The 13,363-nt window shown below is 38.0% G+C and overlaps 1 protein-coding gene across 1 annotated transcript in view; it reads left to right on the top strand.

Moving 5' to 3' along the window:
- Window positions 1-850: 850 nt before the first annotated feature.
- Window positions 851-13,363, top strand: part of NOL8 (nucleolar protein 8) — a 54,299-nt gene continuing 41,786 nt past the window's right edge. The window contains exons 1-4 of the mRNA XM_006876764.1: window positions 851-989; window positions 1,787-1,849; window positions 6,911-6,989; window positions 11,796-11,931. Coding sequence (XP_006876826.1) covers window positions 851-989; window positions 1,787-1,849; window positions 6,911-6,989; window positions 11,796-11,931 — 417 coding nt within the window. The remainder of the gene's footprint in view (window positions 990-1,786; window positions 1,850-6,910; window positions 6,990-11,795; window positions 11,932-13,363) is intronic.

Raw genomic sequence — 13,363 nt, 5'->3', positions numbered from 1 at the left:
CAGCTGCCCTCTGTACAAGGAGCATTGCAACTGTACTAATGTTTATTTTTGTTGTTGTTATGTGCCCTGGAGTCGGTTCTGACTCATATTGACCCTATACAATGTTTCCGAGGTTGTAAGTCTTTATGAGAGCAGAAAGCTTCATCTTTCTCCCGCGGAACAGCTGGTAGTTACGAACTGCTAACCTTGCAGTTCACAGCCCGATTCGTAACCACTACGCAAGTGCCATCAAATCAGTTCCAACTCATAGCAACCATGGGGTTTTCAAGGAGTGGTTGGTTATTTTGAATCGCCAGGCTCGCAGTTACCAGTCCAGTATTTATCCTACAATGCCACTCCAGGACTCTAGCTGTAACTATTAGTTGCTCTTTAGAACTCAACAGTATTTTGTAGACGCTTCTATTATGACATGATATTTTCATTTTACAGCATTTGTTGACTTTTATGAGGAGCTCCAGGATAGAGACCTGTTTTGTATTTTTTAGTATATTATATGCCCAATGCTATTTCTGTCACTGTTTGTTAAAGTGAATGTAAAAATGAATAAAGGTAAAATATTTAACGTAAATAAATGAGGGATGGAGTATAATATTGTGGTCATTTGGAGGGAAAATATCTACTTCTGTATGTATATGTGTGGAGGTGCTGTTCAAAAGTACGTTCAATAAGAACTGGATATAGGACTTGAGCAGAATCTCCAGGGATAAAATTTGGGAGCAGTACAATAGGATGTGAAACATGTCCAGGGAACTAAATTGTCATAAAAAGTTCACAAGAAGGATTTGCTTTTTTGTTAAAGAACTCTTCTCTCAACCAACAGAAAGTATTTTTCTCACTTCGACGCAGATGCATGAAAGCCAACAGAAAAATGAAGCGCCTGTATGTGGGTGGACTTAGCCAAACTATTTCCCAAACTGACCTAAAAAATCAGTTCAGCAGATTTGGAGAAGTTTCTGATGTGGAGATCATCACGCGGAAAGATGACGAAGGTAAATTGATAGTCAGTCCTACATTGAGTAAGTAAGTAGTCAAAGGCAGAAATAACAAGTTCAAGTATCACCATGTTGTTGTTGGTAAGTGCTGTGGAGTGGGTTCCGACTCATAGTGACCCTGCACAGGGTTTCCAAGGCTGTAAGTCTTTACAGGAGCAGAACACATCATCTTTCTCCCACGGAACAGCTGCTAGTTTCGAACTGCCGACCTTGAGGTTGGCAGCCCGACTTGTAACCACTATGCTACCAGAGCTCCCTGAGTATCACCTTACGAGTATCATATAACAAGAATCACAAAATAAAGGAATCACAGATATGAATGCTACCTATGAAAACAGTAAGTGATATGTATTTAGTTATAAGATATTCCACACTCCTGCCTTCACACCGGCACTCCCACACCTGCTACAGGAGGTGTAGTGTATGATGTGGAACTTACCCAAAATTACATTAATAAGATCAGAAAAATTCCAAAATATCTGATTTCTGAAACACATAGCTGTGTTTTCAGAAATAGCATTCTCACATTGACTGATTAATGCCCTGCTGCGTAGACTACCACAAACTAATGACTACCTAGTGCTTAAATGACTGCTTGATATGTTTTCCTTATTTACTGCATTTTGGAATATTTTTATGTTCATGCTTAGAAAAATGTAGTCTTTATATTCAGTCAAAATAAATAAGACTTTTCTTTGAAACTAAATTTCCAAGAGATTTTTTTTTTTTTTTTGTAGATTAATTTTTATATTGTTCTTTGGATATGAGTTTAAATCTATTTATTCTCTTTTTAGGAAACCCACAGAAAATCTTTGCATATATCAACATTACGGTTACAGAAGCAGACCTGAAGAAATGTAAGATTGTCATGTTTTCTCTAATATTTGCCTGTAGATATCTTTGTGTAACTTGGAATAACTTTGGTTGTAAATCTAAATTTCAGCAGCCACTTTTAAAGCATTCATGATCAAGAATATTTTGATATCCTACAATTCAACAGATTTAGGTCCAGCCATTTGTCTTTAGCTATGGTAGTAGAGCTTGTTATTGTGTTGTTAAGTGCCCTCAAGTTTGTTCCAACTTATTCCAGTTCCCATAAAGATTTACCACCTTGGAAACCCTGTGCAGGGTCGCTATGAGTTGGAACCGACTCCACGGCATATAACCAACCAATATGGTTTTCAAAGAGCAGGTGGTGGGTTTGAACCGCCAATCTTGCAGTTAACAGTCCAGTGTTTTATCCTACTGGACCACACCAGAAGTTCCAACAACATAAAGCGCTAAGTTGCTCCTCTTAAAAGAAATGATGGTACAAAGATATTAAAATACTAAAAATATAGAAAGAAGTGTGCTTCCTTAAAGACTAGTATTCTCAGGTACTTCAGACAGGCACTAAATTTCCTCCTCTCTCATGTCCTCATTTCTTGGGCAGCTAATCTTTGTCATTAAATGCTGCTTCTTGTTGTTAAGTGCCCTTCAGTTGATTCTGACTCATAGTGACCCTGTATAGCAGGGGTGGGAACCTTTTTTCTGCCAAGGGCCATTTGGGTATTTATAACACCACTTATGCTGCTATGAAAAAGCTCATAGATTTATTGAATTTTGAGTCCTTCCCCGGTTGCCTTTTCATAATTTCATGGGTTTATATTATATGGCCCACGGGACAAACATTCCCCACCTTGCTGTGTAGGGTTTTCAAGGAGCAGCTGATGGGTTTGAACTGCCTACCTTGTGGTTAACAGTCCTATGCCAATCCTACAGCGCTACACTAGGAGTCCTAATGTTTGTTATTGTTACGTACCATGGAGTCAGTTCCGACTCATGAGTGCCTGAGGGCTTTAAAATACATGTTTAAATACATTTTTAAAATACCATACTAATTTCTTGAAATTGTGAAGTATCTACCAATAAAGTTAGTACAGCTTAGGGTAAAAGGTGGCCTGCAGTAAAGATGGAAGAATCCTTACTGCCACCAGTGCAGTAATGTATCATAATTATTTTGAGGTTGAAAGTCAAAGGACAGTGAAGAAGTGTATAAAGAGAAGAGGTATCACCAACCTTTGATGTTTGATTTGCCAAAACATTGCTTTGTTCTGTTGCTCAGATAACGAAATATATGTAGCAAATATAAGGTTCTGATTAGAAATGCATCGCCTATGCTGGGTGACCTGTGGCAAATTATTCAAATTTCTGAGTCCAGTTTGCTTATCTGATGAATGATGATAATGGTAACTCTTGCATCGTAACTGAAGATTAAATTAAATTATATATTTGTATTTCGCATAGTTGTTGTTAAGTGCTGTCAAGTCGGTTCTAATTCATAGCGACCCTGTGTAGTGTTTCCAAGGAATCTGGTGAGTTTGAACTGTCAACCTTGTGGTTCAAACCAATCTTGCAGTCCAGTGCTTATCCTACAGTGCCACACCAGGACTTAGTGCATAAAAAATACACTCTACTAACATATGTTAGTAGAATGATAGCAAATATTAGAACATTCAACTGCTAGGGCACAGCTATTCAACCACAGTTCAGTTACTTGTAGTTAATTCATTTGCAGGGGTACAGTAATCATTGGTGTGAGGTGAATATTAAAAGGAAAGATTAAATATTCCAGAGGGCTGTCTGATTTACCATTAAAAAAATTCCATTTATATTTGATACCATAAAAAACAGTGTGGATTCAGCATCCTCGGACTGCCTCAAAGGATAGGGAAGGAGCATCACCTTCAGCATAACCTAAGGCCAATTCCTGTGAGGCTGAGGTCAGACATGCCACCACCCTCTATCCAACCTTCCTCAATAATTTGGAAGCCAATCATCCTTCCCAAGGCCTTCTCTATACTCTGCTAGGTATGAAAATTAATTGCAGTGGCCTTGCAAAACTTATAGACCATATTCATGACTGTGGGTTTACTAGGCAAGTTACACAAATTAAAATTTGGATTCAGAAATGTTCAGGAAACCGCTCTTTGGTCAGCACTGCCTCACTGTCTTGCCCACAAATAGGCTTCTTTGTGGTCCTTGTCCTGGTCTCTGCCATAAGGCAGTGTTCCATCCAACAATGTTACAGAATTCTTTTAGAATTGGTGATAAATGCCCAAAGGGCACCCCACTTTGATTTCCTGGATCAGGGAGTTTCAGTGCACAGGAATCTTGGAGTACAAAGGATGTGCTCTACTTCTGGCTCTTCTTTCTTGATGATGATGAAATCCACCACTTTCTGCTCCTGAGATGGCTTATTTGTACCCACATTAGAGTTCAAGTTTTTACGATCACAATTAACCTTTTAACAATCACGTACAACTGAATCATAATCCTATCAACACCATCTCCCACTTGTGCTTGCCCAGACCCATCAGGAAAAAAGCTGTTTAGTGGGAGTTACAAAGACTGTGGGTGTTATTGTTGTTGTTAGGTGCCATTGAGTTGGCAGCGACTCATAGCGACCCTATGCACAACAGAATTAAACACTGCCTGGTCCTGGGCTAACCTCACAATTGTTGCCACACTTGACCCCAATGATGCTGCCACTTTGCAAATCCATCTCGCTAGGGGTCTTCCTCTGTTTCTCTGACACCACCCCAACCCCCGCACCTTACCAATCATGATATCCCTTTCCAGTGACTGGCCCCTCCTGGCAATCTGTCTGAAGTATGAGAGACAAAGTCTGGCCATCCTGGCCTCCAAGAAACACTCACGCTGTACTTCATCCAACATAGATGTGTTTGTTCTTTTGGCAGCTCATGGTACTTTTCAGTATTTTCCTACAACACCGTAACTCAAATGCATCAGTCTTCTACAGTCTTCTTTATTCACTGTCCAACTTTCACATGCATATGAGATTATTGAAAATACCATGGCTTGGGTCAGGCGCACCTTAGTCCTCAAGCTGACATCTTTGCTCTTCAACACTTTAAAAAGGTCTTGTGCAACAGATTTGCCTAATACAGTACGTTGTTTGATTTCTTGACTCCTGCTTCCATGAGTGTTGATGGTTGATCCAAGAAGAATGACAACTTCAATCTTTTCTCCATTGTTGCTGATTGGTCCAGTGGTGAGGATTTTTGTTTTCTTTACCTTGAGATGCAATCAATACCAAAAGCTATTGTCTTTGATCTTCATCAGTAAATATTTTAAGTCCTCTTCACTTTCAGCAAGCAAGGTTTTATCATCTGCATATCACAGGTTGTTAATGAGTCTTCCTCCAATTCTGATGCCACATTTTTCTTCATATAACCCAGCTTCTTGGATTATTTGCTCAGTTTACAGGTTGAATAAGTATGGTGAAAGAATACAACCCTGTCACACATCTTTCCTAATTTTACACCATTCAGTGTTCCCATGTTCTGTTTGAACAACTGCCACTTGGTCTATGTACAGGTTCCTCATGAGCACAAATATGTGTTCCAGAATATTCATGCTTCTCAATGTTGTCCATCGCTTGTCAAGATCCACACACTCGAAAGCCTTTGTGTGCTCAATAAAGCACAGATAAACATCTTTCTGATATTCTCTGCTTTCAGCTAAGATCCATCTGATGTCAGCAATGATATCCCTCATTCCACGTCCTCTTCTGAACTTGGTTTGAACCTCTGGAAGTTCTCTGTTAATATATGATTGCAGCCATTTCTGTATTACCTTTTGTAAAACTTTACTCCTATGGGATATTAATGTCCAATGTTTTCTGTGTTCCGTTGGGTCACCTCTTTTTGGAATGGGCACAGATTTGGATCTCTTCCAATAATTTGACCAGATAGTTGTTTTCCAAGTTTCTTGGCATAGATGAGTGCCTCCAGTGCCACCTCACTTTCTTGTATGCCATCAATTCCCAGTAACCTTGTTCTTTGCCAATGCCTTCAATGCGCCTTGTACTTTTTCCTTCATTATCATTGGCTCTTGATTATATGCTGCCTCTTGAAATGGTTGAACATAGACCATTTCCTTTTTGTACATTGACTCTGCGTATTCCTTCCATCTTCTTTTGATGCTTTCTGCATCATTCAATAATTTGCCCAGAGAATCCTTCAATAAAGAAAGTCGAGGCTTGAATTTTTTTATTCATTTCCCTTAGCTTGAGTAATGCTGAGCGTGTTCTTCCCTTTTGGTTTTCTAACTCCAGATCTTTGCACATTTTGTTGTATATTTGAATTTGTCTTCTTTAGCAGACCTTTGAAATTTTCTGTTCAGCTCTTGTACCTCTTCATTTCTTACATTTGCTTTAGCATCTTTATGCTAGAGAGCATGTTTCAGAGTCTCTTCTGACATCCATTTTGATCTTTTTATTCTCAAGACTGTGGGTAGAAGAAACATATTAAGTAATTCACTGACCAACACATAATTACAAAATGGGACTTGTTGTTAAGTGCCATGGAGTTGATTCCGACTCATGGTGACCCTATGTAGGATTTCCAAGGAAATCCTATTTTATATTTTAAATCTTTTAAATCTTCTCAGGAACCGAAAGCATCACTTTTCTCTCTGGTAGTGGCTGGCAGGCTCCAAATGCAGCCCTTATCATTTGCATTCCAGTGCTTATTGTTTGGAGCCACTTCATTCCCCATATAATGGGATATGAAATATTAAATAAATTTCAGATTCCCAACATTACTTTATAATCAAATGACAAACCGTTTACATATTTGCCTCATTGAAACTTCTTAGTAGCCCTGAGATCCAGTGGGCAAGGACCTTGCTCCATGCTCTGCTGAGAGTAGATGAAGGTCTTGGACCCTGTATCTGGTAAAGATGGGTCATGAACCTATGTCTTCTCTCTCTGGGTCTCACTTTCTCTTCTCTGTTGTATTTTCTCTGTGTCCCTTTGTGGTAAACAACTCATGATGTTAAAATAATTAGGGAAAGCACATACTGAAGCATGTTTACATTGCCACATACTTGAGTAATGATTCCTTATTTTATAGGTATGTCTGTTTTAAATAAAACAAAATGGAAAGGTGGGACACTACAAATTCAGGAAGCAAAAGAAAGCTTTTTGCACAGGTAAGATTTGTTGTACATGAATTTAAATCCTATTTATACTGTAAATGGTTTTACACATTTATTTGATTTGATGTTATCATATGATACCCTATTATAGTCTTAGCAAATTCAAACATTGTAAATAAAGCTAAAATCCCTGTCAACTTTCCATACCACAGACCCTACCAAGAAAGATAATTCAGTTGTAATTCAAAAAGATAATTATATGTGTATGCATACTTTTGTGAGGAGCCAGGATGGCACAGTAGGATAAGCACTGGACTGTTGACTGAAAGGTTGGGAATGCAAATCCACTAGCCACTCTGAGAGAAAAAAATGAGTCTGTCATCTCATAAAGATTTGCAGTCTGGAAACCCTATATAGGATCGCTATGAGTTGACATCAGTTCGATACCAGTGGTTATTTTTGGTTTTTGGTATTCTGTTAGCTATGTGTAATTACATATATATATATATTTGTTTGTATACGTATATATAAAATTGAGCTCTGGTAACATAGTGGTTACACACATTTGATGGTCATTTTGGAAGATGAAAGATAAGAGAAAGTCTAGAGAGGGACTGAGAGCTGGTGGCCAGGAGGCCAATTTATAGAATGTAACCTTTGGTGTAAATTATATATGCCTGAGGTTTAAAAAAAAACTAAAATGATTAGAGAGAAATCCTCCATAGGGGATTATAACTATTGTAATGAAACAAAATATATGATTTGTTGAATGTAGAACTGATGATCTGCCCTGTAAATTTTCTTCAATTCACAATAAAAACTTAAAAAAAAAAAAAAAGAGAGAGAGAGAGAGAAAGGCTAGAGGCAAAGAGGCCAACAAGGTGTGGTTAATACTGTTTGTCCAGTCTTGAATTAAGTGGAATAACTTCAATTGGACAGTTGAAATAGCATTCCCTCATGAGTGTGTTGTTGTTGTTAAGTGCCATTGAGTCTATTCCGACCCTGTATAGGGTTTCCAAGGAGCAGTTCGTGAGCTTGAACCACCGACTTCCGAGTGTGTTGTTAGCTGCTGTCAAATTGATTTTTGACTTAAGTGACCCCATTCTATGCTTGTAATCTTGATGGGAACAGATCACCAGATCATTTTTGCCTACAGAACTGATGGATGCATTCAAACCATTAACTTCTGGTTAGCAATTGAGTGCTTAACCGTTGCATAGCCAGGGTTCCTTATTATAAGGGTGTTAGTGGTAGTGGTTGTGTGCCATTGAGTTTACTCCAGCTCATAGCAACCCTGTGTAGGGTTTCCAAGAGTGACTGCTGGGTTTGAACTGCTGACTTTCTTACTGTGCTGTATCAGGGCTCACTATAGATAAGCTTACAAATTTACCAGGTTTTAGCAATTTCATATTTCTTTGTGGTACAGTGACTCTACATCCTTTCCATTTTCTTTAGATGCTTTCTTCATCATTCAACACTTTGCCCTTGGAATCCACAATATTGCTTGCTAATCAAGGCTAGAATTGTGTCTTCAGTTCTTTAAGCAGGAAATTGCTGAACATGTTCTTCCCCTTTTCTTTTCTGACTCCAGATAATACTTGACCTTGTCTTCTTGAGCTGCTATTTGAAATTGTTTAACTCTTTAATGTCCTCATTTTTTCATTCACTTTTCTGGTGAGGGATGTTGTTGTTATGTGCCATCAAGTCAGTTCCAACTCATAGTGAACCTGTATAGGGTCTCTGGGAGCAACTGGTGGGTTTGAACTGCCAACTTTGAAGTTATTAGTCCAGTGCTTATCCTACAGCGACATACCAGACGGTAGTGTGCCATGGAGTCAACTCCAACTCATAGCGACCCTGTATAGGGTTTCCAAGGCTATGAATCTTTATGGGGCCAGAAAGCCTCATCTTTTCCTGCAGAGTGGCTGGTAGTTTCAAACTGCCGACCTTGAAGTCAGCAGCCTGACTTGTAACCATTATGCTACCAGAGGACTCAATAGTGAGGGATATTGATCTATAGTTTGCTTTTTTAGATGTATTTTTCCTGATTTTAATATCAATGTTATGCTTGCTTCATAAAATAAATTCAGGAGTTTCCCATTCTTTTCTATATTCTGGAATAGTTTGAGTAGAATTGGTGTCTTCTTATCTCTAAATGTTAAGTGCAATTCACTGCTCAAGCCATCTGGGCCCTGACGTTTTTTGTTTGCAGTTTTTAATGACTTGATCAATTTCTTCTCTAGTTATAGTCCTATTTAAGATTTTTACTTCAGTCTGTATTAATTTAGGTAGGTTGTGTGTTTTTGAAATGTGTTCTACTTCTAGATTTATATATTTGTTAGAGTACAGTTTTTAATTATAATCTGTTATCATCCTTGTTTTGTTTATTTTGGTACTGTTGTGATGTCACCCATATTTCTTATGCCTGTTATTTGTAACATCTCCCTCGTTTCTTTTGTTAGATTTACCAGTGGTTTGTCAATATTATTAATTCTTTCAGAGGGCCAGCTTCTTGTTGGTTCTTTCTGGTTTTTTGTTGTTGTTCTCCGTTTCATTTATTTCTGCTCTAACCTTTATTATTTCATTTCTTCTGGTGACTGTAAACTTACTTTGCTGCTCTTTTTCTAATTTTTGGAGGTGTTTGGTTAAAGTGTTGATTTGAGTTCTTTATTTTACTATAAAATACCCTCCAAGGGCTTTTGCTTTGTCTCAAAGATTTTGATGTATTTTGTTTTCATTATCACTTGATTCAAGGAATTTTTTTATTTTGTATTTTATTTTTCTGTTACCCAAATAGCTTTACAGCAGGATGTTATTAAATTTCCATGTATTTGGTTTTTTTTCATTGATCTTCCTGTTTCCTTCTAATTTTATAGTAGTATGATCTGAGAAATTCTTTGGAGTATTTTGATGTATAAAATCCTTTGGGAATTTTGATGTATAAAATTTATTAAGGTTTGCATTGTGACCTAACCTATGGTCTATTCTGGAGTGTGTTCCATGTGCACTGGAAAAGAATACATATTGTTCTATCATTGGGTTGAGTGCTCTGTATTTGTCTATGAAGTCAAGTTGGATAATTTTGTTGTTTAATTCTTCTGTGTCTTTGAGTTTCTAGTTCTCTACTTCATCAAAAGTTGTTGTTGTTGTTGTTGTTAAGTGCTGTTGAGTCGTTTCCAACCCATAGTGACCCTGTATAGGGTTTCCAAGGAGCTGCTGGTGAGCTTGAACCACCGACATTGTGGTTCAAACGACTTTGCAGTCCAGCACATTAGCCCACAGCACTATACCAGGACTCCTCATCAAAAGTGGTATATTAAAATCTTCTATTCTTGTAGAGTTGTCTGTTTCTTTCTTCGGTTCAATTAGAGCTTGATTAGTTTATTTCGAGGCTTTATCACTGGGAGCATAGATGTTTATTATGGTTCTCTTGTTCAGTTAACCCTTTAATCATTATATAATATACTTCTATGTCTCTTATGGAGACTGCAAAGCCGTTGGAACTGCAAGGTTGGCGGTTCAAGCTCACCAGCTGCTCCTCTGAAACCCTATACAGGGTCAATATGAGTTGGAACCTACTTGATGGCACTTAACAAAGCAAATATCAAAGTCATTTTGATTCTCATGGATTTGTTTTAATTTTCTTCTGAACTGCATAAGAGCAACTCATGGTTTGTTCCACAGTCTGCCTCTGGCCTTGTTTTGGCCCATGGTATTATCTCTTCCTACATATGTACTCATTTTTGTTAAGTATCACAAAGTCAGTTCCTAATCATAGTCATTCTATGTAGGGTTTCCAGGGAGTGGCTAGGGGAGTTGAACACCTGTTTTGAATAGCCAATGTCTCAGTTGCCCAACCCTATCAACCCTGTATACAGAGCTTTACTCTCAGCGTTAGCCCTCCATAAACCATGGCATTTTTAGTTACATGCAAAAGCTGAACAATGAAAAAGGAAAACTTGATGCATTTGGTATTGGCTAAGAATTACGAATCGGGCTGCGAACCTTAAGGTCAGCGGTTCGAAACTACCAGCGTGCTCCGTGGGAGAAAGATGAGGCTTTCTACTCCCGTAAAGATTTACACTCTCAGAAGCCCTGTACAGGGTCGCTATGGGTCAGAACCGACTCGACAGCACTTAACAACAACAACAAGAATATTGAATATACCGTGAATTACTGAATGTTGAAAAGATAAAGTAGAGGGTCAGCAAAAAAGAGGATGACCTTCAAAGAGGTGAATTAATCCTGGCTGCAATTTAGTGTAGTGTGCAAAGATGCTATTATGAAGGACTGAGCAACAGTGAGTTCTGTTGTACATGGGCTCTGTGTGAGTCAGAAACAACTTGATGACACCCAGCAACAAACTGATTAGTTGAAAATAAAGGTATACAGTAGTACACATAGTATTATCCTGTTTATTTTTTAGTGTACATATTGTTGTTAAGAGCTGTCAAATCAGTCTCAACTCATAATCACCCTATAGATGATTTCCAAGGAGTTGCTAGTGGGTTTGAACCACCAAGGTTGTGGTTAGCAGTCTATTGCTGCAGTGCCACACCAGAACTCCTAAATGTGTGTATTTCCCTATAAAATTAAATTGAAAGAAATCTAATTTTAATAGTAGGATGTGTCTTCACATTTCTTTGTTTTCTAATTATTCAAAAATGAAAGTTTAGTGGTTGTGTGTTCAGAAAAGAAGTGTGAACTGTTATACTACTAAGAAAATGAATTTGTTTTATTTTGGGTTTAAAACACTACATCTATTTCTCATTGTGAGCATTAAGGGTCACCTGAAGGGAAATAACCATTTTGTTTGATTGGTTACTTTACTTCTTTTTATTTATGTTTTCTTTGATTCAGATTGGCTCAAGAGAGAGAAGAAGCAAAAGCAAAAAAAGAAAATTCAAGAACAGGCAAGACTGACATGGTAAAACACCTGGGAGCAGTTGATTTGCATATGAAAGCTGTGCCAGGAACAGAAGTACCAGGACACAAAGTGAGTCCCTTTGGTAGCCTTAGGAACCAACATCTGAGTCCACAGAAACAAGGACATCATAGAAAAAGAAAGTTATTTTTTTCCCATTATTTTGACAGTTATCATGGAATGCATTTTATGGTTTACAAACTGCCTTAACTCTTAAGGAGTTTTAAAGCAAATTAGTCTTCCATTTGACAATTCATATACATTTTGTTTCATATAATTGATTGCAGTCCTCACAATATAATATCACTTAGCTTACTTCATCCCTATATTTCCAGTTTTCATTCCTAATCCTTCCTGCCTTCTAAACTTTGTGGTCAAATACTGCCCTTTTGATTTTAAGTGGATAATTGTTCTAAGGAGTGCATACCTCCCTAGTTTAGTGGTTCACCTTGTAGAACTCTTGTTTGACTGAACATTGGGCCACAGGGGTGAGTTTAGTTCCAGGCCTAACAGGTGACTAAGGACCATAGTCTTGAAGATTCCACCAATCTGTATCAGACTAGTAAACTTGGACTTAATTATAATTTTGAGTTTTGTTTCATATTTTCCTTTTACTCTATCTAGGACATTCTAATGTGATCCCTTCCAGAGCAGTCAGCAGTGGTAGCCAGACACCACTAGTCTAGTTCTTCTGGTCTCACAGGCATCGAAGCTGATACTCACATTGTCCATTAGTCCATTGAACCAATTTGTTTATTTGATTGTGTTCTCAGTTTTCTTCACTGTTCTTTGCTCTGAACTGAAAGACACCAATAATTGCACCTTCATTGGCCACTCACAAGCTTTTAAGACCCCAGTTGCTACTCACCAAAGTAGGATTTTTGCCTTTGTGTCTGGGGCCCTGCTAATGTAGTGGATTACGAGCTGGGCTGCTAACTACAAAGTCAGTAGTTAGAATCTGTGAGTTGCTTCACAGGAGAAGGATGAGGTTTTCTGCTCCTCTAAGGCTTTAAGTCTCGGAACCCCTATACAGAGTAACTGTGAATTGGAACTGGTGGCACACAATCAATCACTGCTCCTTTAGTTACTGATTTACCCTTTCTAACCTTCCCACTCCTGATGATAACCTTTAAAGAATGTTTCTTTTGGTATGAAAACACTTTATTGACTTCTTATGATACTGGTTTCATATAATATTTGTGTTATGTTGCTCAGTTTAATGTCCTTCAGGTTCATTCATGTTATGAAGCATTTCACAGATTCATCATTTTGCTTTGACATTGGGTGGTTTTATATATCCGTTCTTCCATTGATGAACATTTAAGTTGTTTTTGTCTTTTTGGAATTGTGAATAGTGCTAAAATGAATATGGGTATGCATATACATATTTGTGTCACAGATCTTATTTCAACATTGGTGTGCATACGTCTTCTGCTGCTATCAACATTGGTGTGCGTATATCTTTTCCTTGTGGGTAGATACCGAGTAAAGGGATTGCTGGATC

Source organism: Chrysochloris asiatica, unplaced genomic scaffold (assembly GCF_000296735.1).
Source record: "Chrysochloris asiatica unplaced genomic scaffold, ChrAsi1.0 scaffold00412, whole genome shotgun sequence".
Classification (NCBI taxonomy): Eukaryota; Metazoa; Chordata; class Mammalia; order Afrosoricida; family Chrysochloridae; genus Chrysochloris; species Chrysochloris asiatica.
This window is presented reverse-complemented; position numbering and strand designations above follow the sequence as displayed.